This window comes from Anser brachyrhynchus, assembly GCF_964034855.1.
Source record: "Anser brachyrhynchus genome assembly, contig: SCAFFOLD_335, whole genome shotgun sequence".
Lineage (NCBI taxonomy): Eukaryota > Metazoa > Chordata > Aves > Anseriformes > Anatidae > Anser > Anser brachyrhynchus.
This window is the reverse complement of record NW_027663629.1, coordinates 7,373-33,374: the sequence shown is the minus strand read 5'-3', so window position 1 is coordinate 33,374 and position 26,002 is coordinate 7,373. Positions and strand designations below refer to the sequence as shown.

The following is a 26,002-nucleotide window of genomic DNA, read 5'->3' as shown; positions in this document are numbered from 1 at the left end:
GCACCCCCCCAAAGTTCACTGCATGCTGCACTGCACCCCAAAATGGCATTGCACGTGGCACTGCACCCCAAAATTGCATTGCACACTGCACTGCACCCCCCAAAGTTCACTGCATGTTGCACTGCACCCCAAAATGGCATTGCACGTGCCACTGCACCCCAAAATCGCATTGCACACTGCACTGCACCCCCTGAAGTTCACTGCATGTTGCACTGCACCCCAAAATGGCATTGCACGCTGCAGTGCGCCCCCAAATCGCATTGCACACTGCACTGCACCCCCCGAAGTTCATTGCATGTTGCACTGCACCCCAAAATGGCATTGCACATGGCACTGCACCCCAAAATTGCATTGCACACTGCACTGCACCCCCCGAAGTTCACTGCATGTTGCACTGCACCCCAAAATGGCATTGCACATGGCACTGCACCCCAAAATTGCATTGCACACTGCACTGCACCCCCCGAAGTTCACTGCATGTTGCACTGCACCCCAAAATGGCATTGCACGTGGCACTGCATCCCCAAAATCGCATTGCACACTGCACTGCACCCCAAAAAGTTCACTGCATGTTGCACTGCACCCCAAAATGGCATTGCACACTGCACTGCGCCCCCAAATCGCATTGCACACTGCACTGCACCCCCCGAAGTTCACTGCATGCTGCACTGCACCCCAAAATGGCATTGCACATGGCACTGCATCCCCAAATTGCACTGCACGCTGCACTGCACCCCAAAATTGCACTGCACCCCCTTGTGCACTGCACCCCCCTCGTGCACTGCACCCCCCTTGTGCACTGCACCCCCCTCGTGCACTGCAAGCCCCGCGTGCACTGCACCTTGCACCACCTCGTGCACTGCGCCCCCGAGCAGCGCTGGGCCGTGCACCCCAAAATGCCCCCGTGCGCTGCACGTGTCCCCCCCCGCCCCCCGCCCCCCGCGCAGTGCACTGCACCCGGGAATGAGTTAATTGAGCGTTAAATTAACGAGCCGGCCGCGCGCGCGCGGGGAGCGTGCAAGGCTGGGTGCAGCCGCGGGGGGTGCACGAGGGGCGTGCGAGGCTGCCGGCTTTGCACGAGGGCGTGCACGAGGGCGTGCACGGGGGGGGGGGGCACGAGGGTGCAAAGCTGGGCCGTGCCCGTGCACGCGCACACGTGGGTGCACACTCACGTTTGCACGCCTATGCACGCACAAGCACACGTGCAACCCCCCCCCCCCCCACGTGCACACACACGCACACACGTGCACACACACCCCCCCACAAGGCACCCCCAGTAGAGCCAGCGAACTGGGACCAGTTTGATGGCCCTGGAAGGAGGCTGGGGGCCCTGTAGCCCCTATAGAGGCAGGGGAGCCCTATGGGGGGGGTGTCCTATAGAGCCAGGGGAACCCTATAGGGTCTAGGGGGTTCCTATAGCCCCTATAAAGCCAGGAGAGCCCTATAGGGGAGGTGTCCTATAGCCCCTATACAGCCAGGGGAGCCCTACAGGGTGAGGGGGGTCCTATAGCCCCTATAGAGACAGGGGAGTCCTGTAGGATGGGGGCCCCATATCCCCTATAGAGCCAGGGAAGCCCTATAGGGTGAGGGGGTCCTAAAGCCACTATAAATCCAGGAAAGCCCTTTTGGGGGGGGGGGGGGGGGGGTGTCCTATAGCCCCTATACAGCCAGGGGAGCCCTATAGGGTGAGGGGGGTCCTATAGCGCCTATAGAGACAGGGGAGTCCTGTAGGATGGGGGGGCCCATATCCCCTAGAGAGCCAGGGAAGCCCTATAGGGTGAGGGGGTCCTATAGCCCCTATAGAGTCAGGGGAGCCCTCGGGGGGGGGGGTCCTATTGTCCCTATACAGCAAGGGGAGCTCTATAGGGTGAGGGGGGTCCTATAGCCTCTATACAGCCAGGGGAGCCCTATAGGGTGTGTGTGTGGGGGGGGTCCCTATAGGCACTATAGATACAGGGGAGCCCTATAGAGTGTGGGAGGGTCCTATAGCTCCTATAAACCCAAGGGAGCTCTATAGGGCGTGAGGTCCTATAGAGCCAGGGGAGCCCTATCGGGTGGGGGGTCCTATAGGGTTTTTGTAGAGCCAGGGGAGCCCTATAGGGTGGTGGGGGCCATCTGTGGAGTAGGGGAAGGCAGGTAGGACATGGGGGGGGGGGCTATAGTTACTATAGGGCTGGGGGGAGCAATAGGTTGAGGAGGCCCTATAGCTCCTCCAGGGCTGCAAGAGGAGGCCCCGTCACGCCGTTGGGGGGGGCAATAAGGACAAGGGGGAGCCTATAGCCCCTATGGGGTGGGGAGGGCTGGGGAGGGCCTGGTGGGGGGGCCTATAGTCCCTATAGGGCCAGGGGGAACGGGGGGAAGCTATAGCCCGGTGAGGCTGCAGGGGTCCCTATAAGCCCCTATGGGGGGGGGGGGGATGAACGGGAGGACCCCTATAGCTTTTATGGGGCTGGGGGGCACAGGGGGGTCCCTATAGCCCCTGTGGGGAACCTGACGAGATGGGGGCCTATAGTCCCTATAGGGTCAGGGGTTCCCACCATGGGTGGGCAAACGGTCCCTATAGGGCTGGGGAGGGGGCCCTGCAGCACCTATAGGTGAGGCTGGGGGTCCCTTAGAGCCTCTGTGGCAGGAGGGGGGGGACCCGGGAGGGGGCCTATAGCTCCTATACAGCCGGGGGGAGGGGGGATTGTAGCAGACATGGGGGTGTCCCTATGGGGTAGAGGAGGCCCAGGGCTGCCCCTATAGGGCCGGGGGGGGACCTATGGGGTGAGAGAGGCTGGGCAGAGAGCCCCTATGGAGCTGGGGGGGGGGGGGGGGGCTATAGGATGGGCGGGATGCCAGGGGATCGGCAGCCCCTATAGCTTCTATAGGACCAGGGAGGGGTGGCAGGAGAGGCCCTACAGCCCCTATAGGGCCGGGGGGGACGCCAGCAGGACCGGGGGGGGGGGGCCTATAGGGCTGGCAGAGACGCCAGCAAGGCCCTTATAGGTCCTTATAGCGTCTATAGGGCTGGGGGGGGGGGGAGGGGGGAAGCCCCTGTAGAGGCTCGGGGGGGGGTCAGGCCTCACCGCATCCCCCTGCCGCGTCGCCCCCCCCCATCTCCATGGGCTCCCGTCGCCGCGGCAACCATCGCCATGGCGCTGCACATCCCCCCCCCCCCCCAAATTGGGGACCCCCAAATTGCCCCCCCCCTCATAGGGGGGGGTCCCCAGAGTGCGGGGGAGGGGTCGGGGGGGGGAACTGGTTTGTACTGGGGGGGATGGAGGGAGGGACTGGGTTATACCGGGAGGGGACTGGGCCGTACTGGGGGGATTGGGCTGTAATCGGAGGTGGGGACTGGTTTATACTGGGGGGGAGGAAGATGGGGAGTGGTCCGTACTGGGGGATGCTGGGCAGGGACTGGTCTATACTGGGGGGATGTCGGGGGGGGACTGGGACATACTGGGAGGGTGGATGAGGGACTGGCCTGGGCAGGGAGGATGCAACGGGGGGGACTGGTCTGTACTGGGAGGGACGCAAAGGAGGGAACTGGTCCCTCCCAGGAGGGCTGCAGGGGAACTGGGAGGGATGGAGGGGCACTGGGCTGGGCTGGGAGGGATGCAGGGGCACTGGTCTATACTGGGAGGATGCAGGGAAACTGGTCTATACTGGGAGAGATGCAAGCACTGGTCTGTACTGGGAGGGTGCAGGGAAACTGGTCTGTACTGGGAGGATGCAGGCACTCGTCCGTACTGGGCGGGGGATGCAGGCACTGGTCTATACTGGGAGGGATGCAGGCACTGGTCTGTACTGGGGTCCCGGGGCCGCACTCACCGGGCCGGGCCGCAGCATCGCGCTCAGCCCCCGCCGCGCTCCAGGGGCGCCGGGGCCGCTCCGGTTCCGCTCCGGTTCGGCTCCGGTTCCGCTCCGGCTCCGCTTCGGCTCCGGCTCCGGCTGGGGTCCGGGCTCGGCTTCGGCGCCGCTCGGCTCGGTTCGGCTCGGGTTCGGCTCCGTTCGGCACCGCTCGGGCTCGGTTCGGCTCCGCTCGGGCTCGGTTCGGCTCCGCTCGGCTCGGGTTCGGCTCCGTTCGGCTCCGTTCGGCTCGGGTTCGGCTCGGGTTCGGCTCCGCTCGGGCTCGGTTCGGGTTCGGCCGCCTTCGGGTCCGGGTTCGGGAGCCTTCGGCTGCCTTCGGCTCGGCTCGGCTCGGGTTCGGCTCGGCTCGGGCTCAGCAGCAGCCCGAGCGCGGCGGCGCTGCCTCGGGGAGGGGGGGGGGGGAGGTGGGGAGGGGGAGGGGGGAAAGGGGCGGGGCCGGGGAGGGGGCGGGGCCACGCCCAGCGTGGGACCCCGCGCTGCGACCCCACGTTGGGTGTCCCCCGTGTCCCCGTATCTCCGTGTCCCCATAGCCACGTGTCCCCGTGTCCTTGTGTCCTTGTGTCCCCGTGTCCCCATAGCCCCGTGTCCCGGTGTCCCCATGTCCCCATAGCCCCGTGTCCCAATGTCCCCGTGTCCCCATATCCCCGTGTCCCCACGGCCGTGTGTCCCCGTGTCCCCATATCCCCATGTCCCCATAGCCGTGTGTCCCTGTGTCCCCATAGCCACATGTCCCCCATGTCCCTGTGTCCCCATGTCCCCACGTCCCCATGTCCCCATATCCCCATATCCCCGTGTCCCCATAGCCATGTGTCTCTGTGTCCCCATATCCCCGTGTCCCCATAGCTACATGTCCCCATGTCCCCATATCCCCATATCCCCATGTCCCCATATCCCCATGTCCCAGTGTCCCCATATCCCCATATCCCCGTGTCCCCATAGCCATGTGTCCCTGTGTCCCCATATCCCTGTGTCCCCATGCCCCCGTGCCCCCATATCCCCATAACCATGTGTCCCCATGTCCCCATATCCCCATGTCCCCGTGTCCCCATATCCCCGTGTCCCCGTGTCCCCATATCCCCATATCCCCATGTCCCCATATCCCCATGTCCCCGTGTCCCCATATCCCCATATCCCCATGTCCCCGTGTCCCCATATCCCCGTGTCCCCGTGTCCCCATATCCCCATATCCCCATGTCCCCATATCCCCATGTCCCCGTGTCCCCATATCCCCATATCCCCATGTCCCCATATCCCCATGTCCCAGTGTCCCCATATCCCCATGTCCCCATGTCCCCACAACCATGTGTCCCCATGTCCCCATATCCCCCTATCCCTGTGTCCCCATATCCCCATATCCCTGTGTCCCCATGTCCCCATATCCCCATGTCCCCATATCCCCGTGTCCCCACGTCCCCATATCCCCACATCCCCGTGTCCCCATAACCCCATATCCCCGTGTCCCCATGTCCCCATATCCCCATGTCCCCATATCCCATGTCCCCATATCCCCGTGTCCCCGTGTCCGCATATCCCCGTGTCCACATAACCCCATATCCCCGTGTCCCCATGTCCCCATATCCCCATGTCCCCATATCCCTGTGTCCCCATATCCCTGTGTCCCCGTATCCCTGTGTCCCCATATCCCCATGTCCCCATATCCCCACGTCCCCATATCCCCATGTCCCCATATCCCCGTGTCCCCACAACCACGCGTCCCCGTGTCCCCACGTCCCCGTGTCCCCACAGCTCAGTGCCCCCCCATGTCCCCAAACCCCCATGTCCCCGTGTCCCCCACCTCCCCCCACCCCGATGTCCCCCCACCCCTGCAGCCCCGTGTCCCCACCTCATGCCCCGTTTGCCACCCCCTTGTCACCACGTCCCCCCATCCCCACAGTGCTTTGTCCCCTTGTCCCCGTGCCCCCACGTCCCCATAAACGTGTGTCCCCACCCCTGTGCCCCGCAGTGTCCCCAGATCGGTGTCCCCATGTCCCCGTCCCTACCCCACGTCCCCTTGCCCCGTGTCCCCACACCCGTGTTGTGACCCCGTGTCATCGTGTTGTGTCCCCAAATCCCTGTGTTTCGTCCCCACACCCGTGTGCCCATGTCCCTGTGACACCCCCATGTCCCTGTGCCCCTATATCCCCGTGTCCCATGTCCCTGTGACACCCCCATGTCCCCGTGCCCCTATATCCCCGTGTCCCATGTCCCTTTGTCCCCCCACGTTCCCGTGTCCCCATAACCCTGTGTCCCTCTGTCCCGGTGTCCCCATGCTGCCATGCCCCCATCTTTGTGTCCCCGTGTCCCCATATCCCTGTCCCTGAGTCCCCGTGTCCATGCCCCCACATCCCCATGTCCCAGTGTCCCCACATCCCGGTGTCCCCATATCCCCACGCTCCCGTGTCCCCGTGTCCCGATGTCCTTCTGTCCATGTATCCCCATGCCCCTATAACCCCATGACACTCTGTCCCCATTTCCTTGCCATCCCCATGTCCCCATATCCCCGTGACCCCATGTCCCTGTGCCCGTGTCCCCGTGTCCCCGTGTCCCCATATCCCTGTGCCCCCATGTCCCCGTGTCCCCGTGCCCCCATGTCCCCGTGTCCCTGTGCCCCCATGTCCCTGTGTCCCTGTGTCCCCATATCCCCATGTCCATGAGCCCCCATATCCCCGTGCCCCCATATCGCTGTGGCCCCATGCCCTTGTGCCCCCATGTCCCCATATCCCCGTGCCCGTGTCCCTGTGCCCCCATATCCCCGTGTCCCCAGGTCCCCATCTCCCTGTGCCCCCATATCCCCGTGACTCCATATCCCTGTGACCCGGTGTCCCCATGTCCTCATATCCCCATGCCCCCATAACCCCGTGCCCCCGTCTCCGTGTCCCCATATCCCTGTGTCCCCATGCCCCAATGTCCCCATGCCCCCACATCCTCGTGTCCCCATATCCTTGTGTCCCCATATCCCCATGTCCCCATATCCCCATGTCCCCATGTCCCCATACCCCTGTGTCCCCATAACCCCCTGTCCCCACGTCCCTATATCCCTGTGTCCCCATGTCCCCATATCCCCGTGTCCCCATATCCCCGTGTCCCCATATCCCCGTGTCCCCATATCCCCGTGTCCCCATAACCCCATATCCCCGTGTCCCTATATCCCAGTGTCCCCATAACCCCATATCCCCATGTCCCCATATCCCCATATCCCTATATCCCCGTGTCCCCATAACCCCATATCCCCGTGTCCCCGTGTCCCCGTGTCCCCGTCCCCGGCGCAGGCAGGCGCAGGCGGCTCCTGGGGTTTATTGGGGGGCTATGGCTTCTGGGGCCCCCCCGGCCCCGCACGCAGACACAGACGGTGGGGGGGGGGGGTGAGGGGGGGGACACAGGGGGGCTTTGGGGGGGCCCCGGGTACATCGGGGGGGGCTCCCCCATACACAGACATCGGGGGGGCCATACACAGACAGGGGGGTTTTGGGGGGGCCATACATAGACATTGGGGGACCCCCCCCATACACAGACATTGGGGGGGGGGCATACAGAGACACTGGGGGGGGGGGGGCGGGGGGGCACCCCCATACACGGATACTGGGAGCCCCCCCCAGACACTGGGGTGTGTGGGGGGGGTTGGGGCACCCCCATACACAGACATTTAGGGGGGGCCCCATACACAGACATTAGGAGGGCTCGGGGGGGGCTCCCAGACACCTCCCCCCCCCCTACAAACACGGGGGGGGGGCCCCCTAAAAACACACGAGGATTTTGAGGGCCCCCCCCATACAAACACATGGGTTTTTTTCGGGGGGGGGGGCATAGAAACACATGGGGGGTGCCCCCCCCCCCCACATTCACACACGGGGGGGGGGCTCCTGGGTCCCTCCAGGCCCCCCCCAGGCGCCGGGGTTCACAGTGGGGGGGGGGCCGGGCCCCCCCTTGTCGTGCAGGGCAGGGGCCGGGGGCCCGGGGGGGCCCCTATGGCTTCGGTGTGGGGCCCCCCCGGCCGGGCCGGCCCCGCCGCCTGCGGGAGAGAGGGGTCAGCACCTGCCCAGTATGGCCCAGTGCCCCCCAGTATGGTAAAGTGCCCTCCCAGTATGGTAAAGCACCCTCCCAGTATGGCCCAGTGCCCACTCGGTACAGCCCAGAGCCCCCCAGTATAGCCCAGTGCCCTCCAGTATGGCCCAATGACCCTCAGTATGGCCCAGCGGCCCCTGGTACAGTCCAGTGGCCCTCCCAGTATGGCCCAGTGCTTCCCAGTATGGTAAAATGCCCTTCCTGTATGACCCAGCAGCCTCCCAGTATGGCCCAGTTCTCTTCCAGTATGTCCACATGCTCTCCAGCGCCCTCCCAGTATGGCCCAGTGACCCACACTTACACTTCAGTGCCCTCCCATTATGGCCCCATATAGTAGTGTCCCCTCCAGTATGGCCCAGTGCCCTCCAGCATGGCCCAGTGCCACCCCAGTATGGCCCAGTACCCTCCCAGCATGACCCAGAACCTTCCCAGTATGGCTCAGTGCTCTCCCAGTATGGCCCAGTGGCCCCAAGCATGCCCCAGTAACCTCCCAGTATGGTACAGAGCACTCCCAGTGCCCTCTCCCAGTTTGCCCCGTGCTCTCCAGTATGGCCCGGTGCCTCCCCACTCCCTCCCAGTGCCCTCGGTGCCGCTCCCAGTGCTCCCAGTGCTCCCAGTACCGGCTCAGTCGGGCTCCACCACGATGCTGGGTTTGTCCCGCGCCGCCCCCTTGGCCGCCAGCCCCAGCGCCTTCTCCTGCACGGGGACGGGGACACTCGCACGGGGACACTCACATGGGGACACCCACATCGGGATGGGGACACTCGCGTAGGGACAGGGACCCTTGCCTGGGGACGGGGACCCTCCCAAGGGGACACTCACACAGAGACGGGGACACTTTATGGGTGTCCCATGGGTGCTGGGGGATCCCATGGGTGCTGGGGGGGTCTCATGGGAGCTAGGCTATCCTATGGGCATTGGGGATATCCTATAGGTGCTGGGGGTGTCCTATGGGTGCTGGGGGTTCCTATGGGTGCCAGGGGGGTCCTATGGGTACCAGGGGGTCCCATGGGTGCTGGGGGGTCCTATGGGTGCCAGGGGGTCCCGTGGGTGCTGAGGGGTCTTGTGGGTGCCAAGGGGTCACAGGGAAGCCAGGCAATCCTATAGACATTGGGGATATCCTATGGGTACTGAGCGGGGTCCTATGGGTGGTGAGGGTTCCTATGGGTGCCAGGGGGGTCCTATGGATGCAGGGGAGTCCCATGGGTGCTGGGGCGTCCCATGGGTGCTAAGGGGTCCCATGGGAGCCAGGCGATCCTATAGACATTGGGGCTATCCTATGGGTACTGGGAGTGTCCTACGGGTGCTGGGGGTTCCCATGGGTGCCAGGGGGGTCCTATGGGTGCTGGGGGGGTCCCATGGGTGCCGGGGGGGGGTCTCACCTCAACCAGGGTGTGCCAGTGCTCGATGGGTTTGCGGGGGTTGGCCAGCATCTCGGCCCAGTGCTCGCGGCCCGGCCCCTCGGCGTCGCTGCCCACCCGGCACATCCCGATCACCTCGTTGTGCCCGATGCTGCGGGAGCCACGGTGGCACCCAGGGGACCGGGGACACCCCGGGACCCCAAAAGCCCCCCGTGACCATCGGTGGGACCCAAGTGTCCAGGGGAAACCCCAAAGTGGGGACGTGTGCGCCTTGGGACCCCAAAAGCTCCCTGTGCCCACCAATGGGACCCAGATGTCCGGGGGTCACCCCAATATGGGGACCCAAGTGCCCAGGAACCCCAAATGCTCCCTGTGCCCAACAAGGGGACCCAGATGTGATTGGGATCAGCCCAATATGGGGACCCCTGTGCCCAGGGACCCCAATTTCTCCCCATGCCCACCAAGGGGACACAGATGTCCAGGGGTCACCCCAATATGGGGACCCAAGTGCCCAGGGACCCCAAATACTCCCTCTGCCCACCAAGGGGATCCAGATGTCTAGAGGTCACCCCAGTATGGGGACCCAGGTTCCTGGGGATCCTAAAAGCTCCCCATGCCCCCCAGTGGAACCAAGATATCAAGGGGTCACCCCAGTACAGGGACCCAGGTGCCTGGGGACCCTAAAAGCTCCCCATGCCCCCCAGTGGAACCAAGATGTCAAGGGGTCACCCCAATATGAGGACCCAAGTGTCCGGGGACCCCAAACACTCCCCGTGCCCACCAAGGGGACCCCGACGTGATTGGGATCACCCCGATATGGGGCAAGACCCCTCGCGCGAGGGCCCCGACCCCCTCACCAGTCGTAGTCGACCACGGCGATGGTGAGGCTGACGTGGTGCACGCTCTCGTGCGGGACGTCGAACACCAGCGCCTCGTTGTAGCTGGGGTTCAGGGTGTTCTTCTTGATGGACGTCTTGCGCTTCTTCAGCCGCCGGCCCTCCGCCATCAGCGAGGCCTTCACGTAGGGGTCTGGGGGGGCAGCCCCACGGCACCCCCTCAAGCCCCACGGCCGCCCCACGGTGCCCCGCAGAGCCCCACGGCCGCTCGATGGCACCCCAGAGCTCCACGACCATCCCATGGTGCCCCACGGCCATCCCATGGTGTCCCAGTCATCCCATGGTGCCCCACAGCCATCCCATGGTGTCCTACAGAGCCCCATGGCCATCCCGTGGTGTCCCAGTCATCCCATGGTGCCCCACAGCCATCCCATGGTGTCCTACAGAGCCCCATGGCCATCCCGTGGTGTCCCAGTCATCCCATGGTGCCCCACAGCCATCCCATGGTGTCCTACAGAGCTCCATGGCCATCCCATTGTGCCCTACAGTCATCCCATGGTGTCCTACAGAGCCCCATGGTCATCCCATAGTGTCCCATGGTCATCCCGTGGTGTCCTACAGAGCTCCATGGCCATCCCATTGTGCCCTACAGTCATCTCATGGTGTCCTACAGAGCCCCACAGCCATCCCATGGTGTCCTACAGAGCCCCATGGCCATCCCATAGTGTCCTACAGAGCCCCACGGCCACCCCATGGTGTCCTACAGAGCTCCATGGCCATCCCATAGCATCCTACAGAGCCCCATGGCCATCCCATTGTGCCCTACAGTCATCTCATGGTGTCCTACAGAGCCCCACGGCCACCCCATGGTGTCCTACAGAGCTCCATGGCCATCCCATAGCGTCCTACAGAGCCCCATGGCCATCCCATTGTGCCCTACAGTCATCTCATGGTGTCCTACAGAGCCCCACATCCATCCCATGGTGTCCTACAGAGCCCCATGGCCATCCCATAGTGTCCTACAGAGCCCCGTGGCCATCCCGTGGTGCCCTGCAGCCACCCCATGGTCATCTCATGGGGGCAAATTGGAGACCCTATGTCCCCCAGCGTCCTTATGTCCCCCGTGTCCCCATGTCCTCCTGATGCCCCCCCCATGTCCTCCTGTTCCCCGTTTGGTGGAGAAGCTGGTGACATCCTTGGGGCAGGAGGTGTCCCCATGTCCCCAGTCACCCAAGAAGTTGGTCAGAGGTCCAAGGGGCAGGTTGGTGTCCCCGTGTCCCACCACGTCCCCATGTCCCACCATGTCCCCATGTCCTGCCATGTTCCCATGTCCCACCGTGTCCCCACCGGTTCCTACGTCCCTACCTGTCCCCGTGTCCCTCCACATCCCTGTGTCCCACCATGTCCTCGTGTCCCGCTGTGTCCCTACCTGTCCCCATGTCCCACCGTGTCCCCATGTCCCCACCAGTCCCCATGTCCCCACCGGTCCCCATGTCCCTCAGTGTCCCCATATCCCTCCATGTCCCCACGTCCTTCCACATCCCCATAACCCTCCACATCCCCGTGTCCCCACCTGTCCCCATGTCCCCACCTGTCCCCACGTCCCTCCGCGTCCCCGTGTCCCGCCGTGTCCCCACGGGTCCCCGTGTCCCCTCTCACCCGAGAAGCCGGTCAGGTCCATGGCGCGCAGGTTGGAGGCGCGGATGACGGTGACCGTGAGGCGCCCGGCCGTGGGCAGGTAGCACAGCGAGAAGTTCACCTCCCCCAGGTCTGCCTTCTCCTGCCAGGGGCAAAGGTCAGCAGGGGTCAAAGGTCAGTGGAGTCAAAGGTCATGGGGTCAAAGATCAGTGGGGTCAAAGGGCATCGGGTTTGGGGACGGGTCAAGGGGCAAAGGGCACGGGGGAGGTTGGGGGTGGCACCAGGTTTGGGGACAGGAAGCAAAGGGATCAGGGGTCACAGTGGGGTCAGAGGTCGATGGGGTCAGGGGTCACAGGGGGGTCAGAGGTCACAGATAGGGGATGCTTCCGGTTGGGGTTCAGCTCCCGCTCCGGGACTGGAACTGCACACACACCTCCAAATGAGGCTGCCAATGCACGTGCGAACGCGCACGCACGTCTGTAACCCAGGCTGCAAGCGCAGCCAGAGGTGCAAACGCATCGGGCAAGACTGATGATACATTTGCAAGCGCATCTGCAAATGCACCTGCGAGTGGCGCTGCAAATGCATCTATGAACGCACCTGTAGCTGAAGGAAAAATGTATCTGCAAATAAGGCTGGCGATGCATCTGCCGATGCACCCGGAAATGCATCCATGAGCACAGCTGCAAAGGCATCTGCAAGTGCATGTAGGGCTGGAGCTGCAAATGCACCTGCAACTGGAGCTGCAAATGCATCTGCAAACGAGGCCGTGATGCATCTGCAAATGCACCCACAACTGGAGCAGCAAGTGCATCTAAGATGAGGCTGCAAACACCTCTGCAAATGCATCTACAAGTGGAACTGCAAATGCAAATGAGACTGCCAGTGAATCTGCCAACGCGCCTTCAACTGCGGCTGCAAATTCACCTGCAAAGCAGACTGCAAATGCATCTGCAAGTGAGACTGCAAATGTGTATTCCAAATACATTTTCAAATGTATCCATGACAAGAAATGCATGCAAATGTATATGCAAATACATGTATGACTGGAGCTGCAAACGCATCTGCAAATGCATCCCCAAATGCATCTGCAAATGCACATGTGACTGGAGCATCAAATGCATGTGTGAATGGAGCTACAAATACATCTGCAAATGAGGTGGCAAATGTATCTTGCAAATGCATCCTGCAATGCATCTGCAAATGCATGTGAGACCAGAGGGACAAATGCATCTGCAACTGAGGTTGTAAACAGATCCTGCAAATGCATCTGCAAACACAGCTGCAAATGCAAGACTGACCAGAGCTGCAAATGCATCTACAAATGAGGCTGCAATTGTATCCTGCAACCCCATCTTACAAACGCATCCTGCAAATACATCTGCAAATGTATGGATGACCAGAGGTACAAATGCATCTGCATTTGAAGCTGCAAATGCATCCTGCAAATGCATCCTGCAAATGCATCTACAAGGGTGTCCGCAAATACATGTGAGAGCAGAGATAAAAATGCATCTATAAATGATGTTTTGCAAACATGTCTTGCAAACACATCTGCAAATGCATCGTGCAAATGCACATGTGAAACCAGAGGTACAAAAGCATCTGCAACCGAGCCTGCAAACACATTCTGTAAATGCATCCTCAAATGCATGTAATACCAGAGCTGCAAATGTTATCTACAAAATGATGTCTTGCAAACATGTCTTGCAAATTCACCTGCAAATGCATCTACAAATACATCTACAAATGCTAATGAAACCTGAGCTACAAATGCACCTACAAATGATGTCTTGCAAACATTTATCACAAACACATCTCCAAATGCACCTGCATGTGAGACCAGAGGAGCAAATGCATCTGCAACCAAGACTGCAAACACATTCTGCAAATGCATCCTCAAATGCATGTGAGACCAGAGCTGCAAATGCGTCTACAAATGGTGTCTTGCAAACATGTCTTGCAAACATCTGCAAATGCACCTGCAAGTGCATCTGCAAATAAAGGTAGACCAGAGTGCAAATGCATCTGTATTTGAGGCTGCAAACGCATCCTGCAAATGTATGCAAATACTTGTGAGACCAGAGGTATAAATGCATCTATAAATGGTGTCTTACAAACTTATCTGCAAATGCACCTGCAAATGCGTGTGAGATCAGAGGTACACACGCATCTGCAACCAAGGCTGCAAGTGCATCCTGCAAATGCATCCTGCAAATGCATCTAAAAATAATGCCTTGCAAACATGTCTTGCAAACGGATCTGCATCTGCAAAAACATCTGGAAATGCATGTAAGGCCAGAGGTGCAAATGCATCTGCAATCAAGGCTGCAAACACATACTGCAGATGCATCTTAAAATGCAATTGAGACAAGAGATACAAATGCATCTGCAAATGAGGCTGCAAATGCATCTGCAAATGCATCCCGCAAACACATCTGCAAATGCATTTTTCAAATGCATCTGCAAAAGCATCTCCAAATGCATGTGAGACCAGAGGTACACATGCATCTCCAACCGAGGCTCCAAACACATTCTGAAAATGCATCCTGCAAACGCATCTGCAAATGCATCTACAAATCTCACAAAGGCATCTACAGATCCATGAGACCAGAGGTGCAAATGCACCTGCAACCAAGGCTGCAAACGCATCTGCAAACACATCCTATGAACACTCAAACACATCCTGCAAATGCATCTACAAATGAAAGTGAGACCAAAGGTGCAAATGAGTCTGCCTGCAATCAAGGATGCAAATGCATTTGGCAAAAGCATCTGCAGATGCATCTGCAAATGGTGTCTTGCAAACGTCTCGCTAATTCATCTGCAAATGCATCCTACAAATCCATGTGAGACCAGAGGTGCAAATGCATCTGCAACTGAGGCTGCGAATGCATCCCATGAATGCATTTGCGAATGCATCCTGCAAACGCATCTGCAAACACATCCTGCAAACATCCTACAAATACATCTGCAAATGTATGTACAATTGGTGTCTTGCAAGCATGTCTTGCAAACGCATCTGCAAATGCATTTGCAAATGAACACAAGACAAGAGGTACAAATGCATCTGCAACCAAGGCTGCAAATGCATCCCATGAATGCATTTGCAAATGCATCTGCAAATGGTGTCTCGCAAACATGTCTTGCAAATTCATCTGCAAATGCATCCTGCAAATACACATGAAACCAGAGGTGAAAATTAATCTGCAATCGAGGCTGCAAACGCATCCTGCAAACACATCTAGAAACACATTTGCAAATGTATGTACAATTGGTGTCTTGCAAACGTGTCTTGCAAATGCATCTGCAAATATATCTGCAAATGCATGTGAGACAAGGTACAAGTGCATCTGCAACCAAGGTTACACAGGCATCCTGCAAATGCACCTGCAAGTGAATGCACTACAAATGCATGTGAGACCACAGGTATAAATGTGTCTGCAACTGAGGCCGCAAACGCATCCCACAAATGCATCTGCAAATGCATCTACAAATGGTGTCTTGCAAACATCTCTCGCAAACACATCTGAAAACGCATCTGCAAATGTATCTGCAAATGCATTTGAGACAAGAGGTACAAACGCATCTGCAATCAAAGCTGGAAACGCATCTGCAAATGCATCCTACAAATGCATTTATAGATGCATGTGAGACCAGCAGTGCAAATGTGCCTGCAACTGAGGCTGCAAACACATCCTGAAAATGCATCTGCAAATGCATCTACAAACGTATGTGAGAATAGAGGTGCAAATGCACCTGCAAACATTCTGCAAATGCATTTGCAAATGCATGTGAGAACAGAGGTGCAAATGCATCTGCAACCAAGGCTGCAAACGCATCTGCAAATGCATCCTACAAATGCACGTGAGACCAAAGGTGCAAATGCATCTTCAACCGAGGCCGCAAACGCATCCCGTGAACACATCCGCAAACATGCGGGCACCTGCGGCTGCAAACACACCCGCGCCGGAGCCCGCCAGCGTCCCCCCGTCTCCCCCCCCCCCCCCGGCGGCCGCCTCACCGCGGTGGCCTCCAGGATGTCCCTCCAGATGGGCGTCTCGCCGTCGCGCTCGGCCGCCTCCAGCAGGTTATCCAGCACCACCTGCCCGATCAGGTCGTGCCGCGAGAAGCGGTCGAAGTCGTAGACGCTGAAGTGCAGGCGGCGGGCGGGCAGCTCGGCGAAGGGCACCCCGAAGCTGAAGGTCTCGTCGAAGACGGGGTTGAGCGTCCGCCGGTGCACCTTGGTCTGGAATTTCTTCTTGCGGTCGGGCAGCAGGTACATCTTGACGTAGGGGTCGGAGAAACCGTTGGCGTCCTTGGCGGGGAGGTCGCGGGCGCGCAGCACCCGCACCACCAGCTGCTCGGTGCCGTAGGCGTAGCGCAGGGCGACGCTCAGCCGCCCGCAGGGCGTCCCCCCCCCGGCTCCCCCGGCGCCCCCGCGCCGAGCGTCGCCCTCGCCGGGCTGGTAGAGCTCGGGCTGGATCTGGCCGATGCTGGTGCTTTGCTCGGGTTTCTCCTCGAAGAGGTTCGGGGGGTCCGGGCTGGATGGGCGGGGGGCCGGGGGGTGTCTGGGGGGGGAAAACGGGTGGTCCCGGTGGTGGAGCTGGGGTGGGGTCCCCAGCCACCCCTATGTGTCCTTGTGGATCCCACCCCTGTGCCAGCCCTGTCCCCATGTCATGCAGCCCCCATCCGTCTCCATGTCCACCCCGTCCCCATCCCAGTCCCCACCCTATTCCCATCCCCTCCCCATCCCCAATCCCCAATCCCCAATCCCCATCCCACCCCATCCCATCCCAGTCCTCATTCCATCACATCCCATCCCCATCCCATCCCATCCCTATCCCATCCCATCCCAATCCTCATCGTCCTCCCAATCCCATCCCATCCCAATTCCCATCCCCATCCCCATCCCATCCCAATGCTCATCGTCATCCCAATCCCAACCCATCCCAATTCCCATCCCTTCCTAATCCCCATCCCCATCCCCATCCCATCCCAATTCCCATCCCCATCCCATCCCATCCCTTCCCAATTCCCATCCCATCCCCCTCCCAACCCAACCCAACCCAACCCAACCCAACCCAACCCAACCCAACCCCATCCCCATCTCACTCCCCATCCTAATCCCAATCCCAATCCCAATCCCATCCCATCCCATCCCATCCCATCCCCATCCCCATCCCAGCCCCATCCCCATCCAACCCAACTCCATCCCCACCTCCCTCCCCACCCCATCCCCTCCCACCCCAGCCCCCCACCCCCCATCCTCCCGCCCCCCCGTCCCCGTCCCCACCTGCCCCCGTGTCCCAGCGCCGCCACCTGCTGCTGGGAGGTGGCGCTGGGCAGGGCACCCCCGGCCCCGTCGCGCTCCAGGGGCAGCTCGGGCGACGTCTGGCTCAGCTTTAGGGCGGCCTCGGGGCAGGACCCCATGTCCAGGTAGGAGCGCTCGGGGGCTTCGGCGCCCGCTTCCCCCCGCTCGGGCTCCCCGAAGGGCGCCGGGTGGGGGGGCTCCTTGCGGGGGGCGGCCCCCGCACCCCCCTTGTCGCGCCAGGGCACCCAGCAGAGCTTCCAGGAGACGAAGAGCGAGACGCCCAGCAGCACAATGCCGCAGAAGGTGACGATCACCGACAGCAGGCTCACCGAGATGTCTGGGGGTGGGGGGGATGCCCCGGGGGGGTCCCCGTCACCCTCCGGGGGTCCTCGTCACCCTCTGGGGGTCCCTGACACCCTCCAGGGGTCCTCAAAACCCTCTTGGGGTCCTCATCACCCTCTTGGGATCCTATCACCCTAATGGGTTCCCACCACCCTCTTGGGTTCCCACCACCCTCTTGAGGACCCCACCACCCTCTACGGGGTCTCACTACCCTCCCAAGGGTCTCACCACCCTCTTGGGTGCCCACAACCCTCCTTCGGGTCCCACCAACCTCTTGAGGACCCCACCATCCTCTTGAGAATCCCACCACCCTCCTTAGGGTCTCACCACCCTCTTGGGCTCCCCATCACCCTCTTGGGATCCTATCACCCTATTGGGTTCCCACCACCCTCCTTAGGGTCCCACCACGCTCTTGAGAACTCCACCACCCTCCTTAGGGTCTCATCATCCTCTTGGAGTCCCACCACCCTCTCGAGGACCCCACCACCCTCTTGGGGTCCCACCACCCTCTTTGGGATCCCACCACCCTCCTTAGGGTCCCACCACCCTCTTGGGATCCCATCCCTCTCCTGGGCTCCCCATCACCCTCTTGGGATCCCATCACCCTCTTGGGTTCCCGCCACCCTCCTTAGGGTCTCACCATCCTCTCAGGGTCCCACCAACCTCTTGAAGACCCCACCACCCTCCTTGGGGGTCTCATCATCCCCTTAGGGTCCCACCACCCTCTTGGGGTCCCATCACTCTCCTGGGCTCCCCATCACCCTCTTGGGATCCTATCACCCTAATGGGTTCCCACCACCTTCTTTGGGGTCCCATCACCTTCTTGAGGACCCCACCACCCTCCTTAGGGTCTCATCATCCTCTTGGGGTCCCACCACCCTCTCAATGACCCCACCACCCTCCTTAGGGTCCCACCACCCTCTTGATGACCCCACCACCCTCCTTAGGGTCCCACCACCCTCTTGATGACCCCACCACCCTCCTTAGGGTCCCACCACCCTCTTGATGACCCCCACCACCCTCCTTAGGGTCCCACCACCCTCTTGATGACCCCACCACCTCTCTGGGTTCCCACCACCCTCCCTGAGATCCCACCAACCTCTTGAGGACCCCCCCGACCCTCTTTGGGTTCCCACCACCCTCCTTGGGACCCCCCCCACCCTCTTGAGCCTGCCCCTCCCCTCAGGGCCCCCCCCCTCACCAGCGTCGGCAGGCCGGGGGTGCCCGCGGTGCCGCAGGAGGTCGGTGAACTCCAGGCACTGCTGGTGCTGGGCACGGGCACGGGGGGCGAAGCAGAGCTCCTGCACCAGGCGCAGGGCGCTGCGGCACACGTCCTCCTCGTAGTCCCCCGACATGGCCGCCCGCCTGCGGGGGGCACCGGGACGTGGGGGTGGGGGTGGGGGGGGGCAGTGCTTTTGCACGCCCCCAACACCCCCTCCCCATCCCCAACCCCTCGGGATTGGGCCCGAGGTGCGCAAGGGGGTGCGTGCGAGGGGGTGTGGGGCTGTGCAATGCATGGTGCTGCACTCGTGTGGGTGGTTGTGCATGCAAGTGTGCAGAAGGCTGTGCTTGTCCATGCCGTGGTGCTCACAATCACACACGCCATTGCATTTGTGCATGTGGTAGTGCTTGCAAGTGTGCACAGGGCTGTGCTCATGCATGCGGCGGCGCTTGCAAGCATGCGTGCTGTTGCATTTGTGCAGGGGGCTGTGCTTGCAAGCGTGCATGGGTTTGTGCTAATGTTTGTGCACGTAGCAGTGCTTGCAAATGTGCATGGGGCTGTGCTTGTGAGCATGCTCACAATTGTGCATGCTGTCGCACTCGTGCATAGGGCTATGCTTGCATGTGATAGTGCTTGCAAGTGTGCACAGGGCTGTGCTTGTGCATGCTGTGGTACTCATGATTGTGCATGCTGTTGCACTCATGCATGGGACCGTGCTCATGCATGCGGTGGAGCTCGTGATTGTGCATGCATACGGTTGTACTTGTGCAGGGGGCTGTGCTTGCACGTGTGCAAGGGGACGTGCTAATAACTGTGCACATTGTTGTGCTTGCAAGTGTGCACAGGGCTGTGCTCATGCATATGATGGTGCTCATGATTGTGCACGCCATTGCATTCGTGCATGGGGCTGTGCTTGCAAGTGTGCATGGGGACGTGCTGATGATTGTGCACATGGCAGTGCCTGTAAGTGTTCACGGAGCTGTGCTTGTGCACGTGGTGCTCACAATCACGCATGCCATTGCATTCATGCATGGGGCTGTGCTTGTGCATACGGTGGAGCTCACGATCGTGCATGCAGTTGCACTCGTGCACGGGGCTGTGCTTGCAAGCATGCATGGGGAGGTGCTAACAATTGTGCTTGTGACAGTGCTTGCAAGTGTGCATGGGGCTGTGCTTGTGCATACGGTGGCATTCACGATTGTGCATGCCGTTACATTCATGCATGGGGCTGTTCTTGCACGTGTGCATGGGGACGTGCACGTGGCTGGACTTGCAAGTGTGCACAGGGCTGTTCTCGTGCATGCAGCGGAGCTCACAACTGCACGTGCCATTGCATTCATGCATAGGGCCGTGCTTGCGATTGTGCATGGCTTTGTGCATGTGTCAGTGCTTGCAAGCGTGCACAGGGCATGCTTGTGCATGGGGAGTGCTCGTGCATGCAGTGGTGCTCACGATCCCGTACGCAGTCACATTTGCACATGGGGCTGTGCATGCCAGTGCGCGTGGGGTTGTGCGAATGATTGTGCATGCAGTAGTGCTTGCAAATGTGCACACAGGGCTGTGCTCGTGCACGCGGCGGCACTCATGACGGTGCACACTGCTGCATTTGTGCATGGGGCTGTGCTTGCACGTGTGCACGGGGATGTGCTAACGATTGTGCACGTGGTTGTGCTTGCAAGTGTGCACGGGGCTCTGCTCGTGCACGCAGCTGCGCTCACAACTGTGCACACTTGTGCACGGGGCTGTGCTTGCACGCGTGCACGGGGCTGTGCTCACGACTGCACCCCGTTACACCCCCCCCACACCCCTTGCACGCCCCCCCCGTGCACCCTCCGCCCCTCGTGCAAGCTCCCGTGCGACGCCATCACCTGCTGGGCGGCTCCGGGGGGCCGGGGGGGTCAGCGGGGTGCGGGGGGGGGGCGCGGGGGCCTGGCGGGGCCGGGGCCGGGCCATGCAGCGTCTGGGGGGGGGGTCGCACGAGGGGCCCCCGCGCACCGGCCTCCTGCAGGGGGGGGAGAGATGGGATTTGGGGGGGGGGGGGGCATCGGGACCCCCCCCCCCTTATGTGCAAGGGGGGGGGGGCCTTCCCCCTCCTGCGCATTGGACTGCCATCATTGGGGGGGGGTGTACCCCTAATTGCCCCCGCCCGGCCCCTAATTGCCCCCCCAAACCCACAATTGCCCCCCCTTTCTCCTCTACTGCCCCCCCCAGCCCCACAATTGCCCCCCCAGCCCCACAACTGCCCCCCTCCTTTGCTCCCTTATTGCCCCCCCAGCCCCACACCTGCCCCCCCAACCCCACACCTGCCCCCCCCAACCCACACCTGCCCCTCTTGCTCCTCTATTGCCCCCCCCCAGACCCTCCCCTGGCCCCCCAAAGCCTGACCACTGCCCCCCCAAATCTGCCCCCCCCTACACCCAGCACAGGCAGCCCCCCCCCAGCGTTGCAGCCCCCCCCAAATCCCCCCTGCCCCCCATATCCCCTCTTACCCCCCCATATTCCCCCCCACCCCCCGATAATCCCCCCTCACCCCCCAAAATTCCCCCTCCCCCCCATACCTGCAGCCCCCCCATTTCTATTCCCCCCCCCCCCAAATCCCCCCCTCCCGTTTCCCTGCCCCCCCCCCCTCCCCACTGCAGCCCCCCCCCCCCAATTCCCGACCCCCCCAGGGGATCCCCCCCGCCTTTACCCCCCCGCCTCCCCCCCCGCCATGCACAGAGACCCCCCCCCCAAATTCTCCCCCCTCCCCCAAATTTGCCCCCCCCCCCCCCCCCAGCAGCGCCCCCCGGCTCCCCCCAGCCCCGGCCGGGCCCGCGCTCACCTGCCGTACCGAGCCGAACCGGGCCGAGCGGAGCCGAACCCGGCCGAAAGGAGCCGAAAGGAGCCGAACCCTCCCGAACGGAGCCGAAGGGAACCGAACCCGGCTGGAGGGAGCCGAACCCGCCCGAACGGAGCCGAACCCTTCCGAACGGTTCCGAACGGCTCCGAACAGAGCCGAACCCGCCCCTTGGCGGTCCCGAACCCTCCCGAATGGTTCCGAACGGTTCCGAACGGAGCCGAACCCGCCCCTTGGAGGTCCCGAACCTTCCCGAATGGTTCCGAACAGAGCCGAACCCGCCCGATCGGAGCCGAACCCGCTCGTGGCGGCCCCGAACCCTCCCGAACGGTCCCGAACGGTTCCGAACCGGCCCGAACTAGCCCGAGCGGAGCCGAGCGGCTGCCTGGGGAGGGACACCCCTATGGGGGGGGCGGGGCTATAGGGGAGGGGGCGGGGCCTATAGGGCCTATAGGATTAACACCCCCCCAAGGGAGGGGGCACCTCTATGGAGGGGGAGCCTATATAGGGTATATAGGGGATCATGGGGGGGGGGGACGTATAGGGGGCACCTATGGGGTGGTGCCCCTATATATAGGGGCACCCTATATATTCTATAGGAGAGTGCCCTATGGGGGGAATTCTATAGGAGGGGACCTATAGGGTGGTGGTGGGACCTATATTGGGGGCAGGCTGGGGGGGAACCTATGGGGGAAGCAGCTATGGGATGCAGAGGAACGTATAAGGTGGGAGGACACCTATAGGGGATATGTATGGGGGGGATCTATAGGGTTCGGGGGACGTATAGGGTGGGGGGGATGTATAGGGGGCACCTCTATAGGGGGGAAAGCTATATAGGGGTCGAGGGGATCATATGGGGTGGTGGGGACATATAGGGGGCACCTATAGGGGGTGGTGCTCCTACCATATAGGGCACCCTATATATTCTATAGGTGGGGACCTATAGGGTGGTGGTGGGACCTATATGGGGGAAGCAGCTATGGGATGCAGAGGAACATATAAGGAGGGAGGATACCTACAGGGGATACGTATGGGGGGACCTATAGGGTAGGGGGGACGTTATAGGGGTCACCTGTGGGGGGGAACCTAAATAGGGTCGAGGGGATCATATTGGGGGGGGGCATATGGGGGCATCTATAGGGGTGGTACCCCTATATATAGGGGCACCGTATATATTCTATAGGAGAGGACCCTATGGGGGGGAATTCTATAGGAGGGGACCTATAGGGTGGTGGTGGGACCTATACGGGTGGGCACGATGGGGGGGGGACCTATGGGGGAAGCAGCTATGGGATGCAGAGGAACGTATAAGGTGGGAGGGCACCTATAGGGAGCACCTATAGGGGGACCTGTAGCATTGAGGGGAACATATAGGGTGCGGGGGGGACATATAGGGGGCACATATGGGTGTACCTTTATGGAGGGTAATCTATAGGGTGTAGGGGAACCTACAGGGGATATCTGTGGTAGACAGCTCCGGGGGGGGCAGCTATAGGGGGGGCATGTCTATGCAGGGGAGCCTATAGGTGGGGGGAACCTATAGGCATGCCTATGGAGGGGGCCTTGATGTAGGGCACCTCTATGAGGTGGAATCTATAGGGTTGGGGGGGATGTTTAGTGGGCACCTATAGTGGGCAACTCTGGGGAGGGGGAATGCCCCTATAACGGGGGGGACATCTATGGTGGGAGGGGAACATGTCTATTGGGGTCCCTATAGAGTAGGGGAGTCACCTATGGAAAGAGGGGGGGGGCACCCCTATGGGGACACTCCATATGGAAGCAGGTATGGAGGGGGCTGGGCCTATAGGGAGACCCTATGGGGGGGGCACCTATGGGATGCACATATAGGGGGTGGAAAAAACTATAGGGAGACCCTATGGGGGGGGCACCTATGGGATGCACATATAGGGGGTGGAACAAACTATAGGGAGACCCCATTGGGGGGGGCGCCTCTATGGGGGGGGGCGGGTCCCTATGGGATGAGGCACACCCGTATAGGGGGATGCCTATGGGGAGGGGGGCACCCCTATAGAGGGGTTCCTGGGGTGGGGTCACCCATATAGGGGAGCCCTATAGGGTGGGGGGTGACCCTATAGGAGGCCAACCTGGAGCGGGGGGCACTTCTATAGGGAACACCTGGGGGGGGGGGGGGGCACCTCTATAGGGGGCACCTATGGGATGAGGCACATCCATATAGGGGGACGCTTATAGGGAGGGGGACACCCCTATAGGGGGTCCCTATGGGGGGGCAGCAGCCCTATAGGTGGTTTCTGGGGGGGGTCACCCATATAGGGAGCCCTATAGGGCAGGGGTTGACCCTATAGGAGGCCATTCTGGAGCGGGGGGGCAGCTCTATAGGGGACACCGGTGGGGGGGGGGGGGCACTTCTATAAGGGACACCTATGGGGGGCACTTGTGGTCCCTACGGGGTGGGTCCCCTATATGGGGGGTCTCTGTAGGGGGCACCCCTGTAGGGGAGGCCCCTATAGGGCGGGGGGCGACCCCTATGGGGGGGGCGCCTATGGGGGGGGGAGCCCCTATAGAAGGGTCCCTATAGGGGTGGGGGCGGTGTCTGCGGCACGAAGGGCTCCTATAGGGCCACTGAGGGTCCCTTATGGAAGGGGCGGGGCTTGTCCTCGTGTGCCTTGCACGCCCCCCTTCGCACCCCGCGGGCCCTTGCACGCTCTCGTGCACCGGCTTGCACGCCCCTTTGCAACCCCCCCCCGAGCCCTTTGCACGAGCGTTTGCACAACCGTGCACCCTCCCTTTGCACACTCGCGCACCCCCACCTTTGCACACTCGTGCACCCCCCCTTGCACACTCTTGCACACTCCCTTGCACACTCGTGCACCACCTCCCTTTGCACACCCATGCACCCTCCCTTTGCACACCCGTACAACCCTCCCTTTGCACACCCATGCACCCCCCACCTTTGCACACTCGTGCACCTCCCTTGCACACTCTTGCACACTCCCTTGCACACTCGTGCACCACCTCCCTTTGCACACCCGTGCACCCTCCCTTTGCACACCCATGCACCCCCCACCTTTGCACACTCGTGCACCTCCCTTGCACACTCTTGCACACTCCATTGCACACTCGTGCACCACCTCCCTTTGCAAACCTGCGCACCCCCCCCTTGCACACCCGTGCACCCTCCCTTTGCACATCCGCGCACCCCCACCTTTGTACACTCGTGCACCCCCCCCTTGCACACTCTTGCACCCCCCTCTTGCACACCCGTGCACACCCCCTTTTGCCCACCCGTGGCCCTCTTTGCACGCCCCTCGGCGCCCCCCGTTTGCACACTCAGGCCTTGCACACCCGGGGGGGGGGGGGCTCTTTCTCCGATAATTTATATTTGCAAATAAAATCCGGTCATTAATTAATTACACCCGATCCTCTATACATGGGGGGGGGGGGGGGGAGAAGGGGAGGGGCAGCGTCGGCAGTGCGGGGGGGGGGGGCAGATAGCGGCGGGGGGGGGGGGGCACCAGTTTTGGGGGGGCCCGGACGCCTGGGGGCTTCCTAAGGGGGGGGCGGGGGGGCCCCCATTGCCCCTATGGGAGGGGGGATGAAACCGGGGGGGGGGGGAAGTAACCCCTAAGGGGGGGCAATAAACCTTTGGTGGGGGCAATAACCCCGCGGGGGGGGCAATAACCCTTAAAGGGGGGGGGCATAACCCTATGGGGGGGCAATAAGCCCTACTGGGGGGGGTAATAACCCTATAGGGGGGGAAGAATGACCACCTATGGGAGGGGTAATAACCCGTTGGGGGGGGGCAATAACCCTAGGGGGGGGCCATAACCCTTAAAGGGGGGGGGCAATAACCCTTGGGGGGGGGGGCAATAACCCCTATGGGGGGGGGTAATAACTCTTTGGGGGGGGGGGGGGGATAATCCTTGGAGGGGGCAATAAACCCCTGGGGGGGGGTAATAACCCCTATGGGGAGGGCAATAACCCTTTTGGGGGGGGGGTAATAACCCTATTGGGGGGGGGGGGGCAATAACCCCTGGGGGGGGGCAATAACCCTGGTTGGGGGGTAATAACCCTCGGGAGGGGGTTAATAACCCTGGGAGGGGTTAATTAGCCCGGGGGGGGTTAATTAGCCCGGGGGGGAGGGCAATTAGCCGGGGGGGGGGGGGCAATTACAACCCGGGAGGGGGGGGTGGGGCGCAGCAAGAGCCCAATTGCCCCCCCCCCTTGCAATTTTGCCCCCCCCCCCCCCCCCGGGGTCACAGTGTTGTGGGGGGGGGGAAGAGGGGGGCGTCCAGGCGCCGGGGGCCCCCCCCGCCCCCCCCCCCGGTGGCTTTTTTTTTTGGGGGGGGGGGGGGTCGTTGTGGGGGGGGGGGCACTGGAAGACATCGTGAGAGTGGTCGCTCTGCCTCGGGGGGGGGGGGGGCGCGACGACGCGAGAGCCCTTAGAGACGGCCGGAGGCCGGGGGGGGGGGGCACGGGGGGGGGGGGGGGGGGGGACATGGGGACAAGGAGGGGGGGGGGGGGGGAAGGGGGGGGGACGTGGGGGACACCGGGGGGGGC

At 61.7% G+C, this 26,002-nt stretch overlaps 1 protein-coding gene across 3 annotated transcripts; it reads right to left on the bottom strand.

Annotated features, from left to right (window-relative positions):
- Positions 1 to 3,819: 3,819 nt before the first annotated feature.
- SYT3 (synaptotagmin 3) lies at positions 3,820 to 21,860 on the bottom strand. Of its 3 annotated transcripts, none has more exons than XM_080609283.1 (10): positions 21,449 to 21,860; positions 20,496 to 20,629; positions 18,607 to 18,770; positions 17,046 to 17,400; positions 15,774 to 16,320; positions 11,771 to 11,891; positions 10,133 to 10,304; positions 9,297 to 9,426; positions 8,535 to 8,610; positions 3,820 to 4,230 (listed from the first exon to the last, which is right to left on the bottom strand). In XM_080609283.1, the coding sequence occupies exons 3-9, from the start codon at positions 18,758 to 18,760 to the stop codon at positions 8,539 to 8,541; spliced, it is 1,551 nt and encodes a 516-aa protein (XP_080465409.1). In that variant the 5' UTR covers positions 18,761 to 18,770; positions 20,496 to 20,629; positions 21,449 to 21,860; the 3' UTR covers positions 3,820 to 4,230; positions 8,535 to 8,538. The 3 variants fall into 3 exon arrangements, with proteins under 3 accessions (XP_080465409.1, XP_080465407.1, XP_080465408.1); XM_080609281.1 differs by lacking the exon at positions 3,820 to 4,230 and adding an exon at positions 7,198 to 7,861; XM_080609282.1 differs by lacking the exon at positions 3,820 to 4,230 and adding an exon at positions 7,198 to 7,861 and having other exon boundaries at positions 21,458 to 21,860.
- Between the last annotated feature and the right edge of the window lie 4,142 nt (positions 21,861 to 26,002).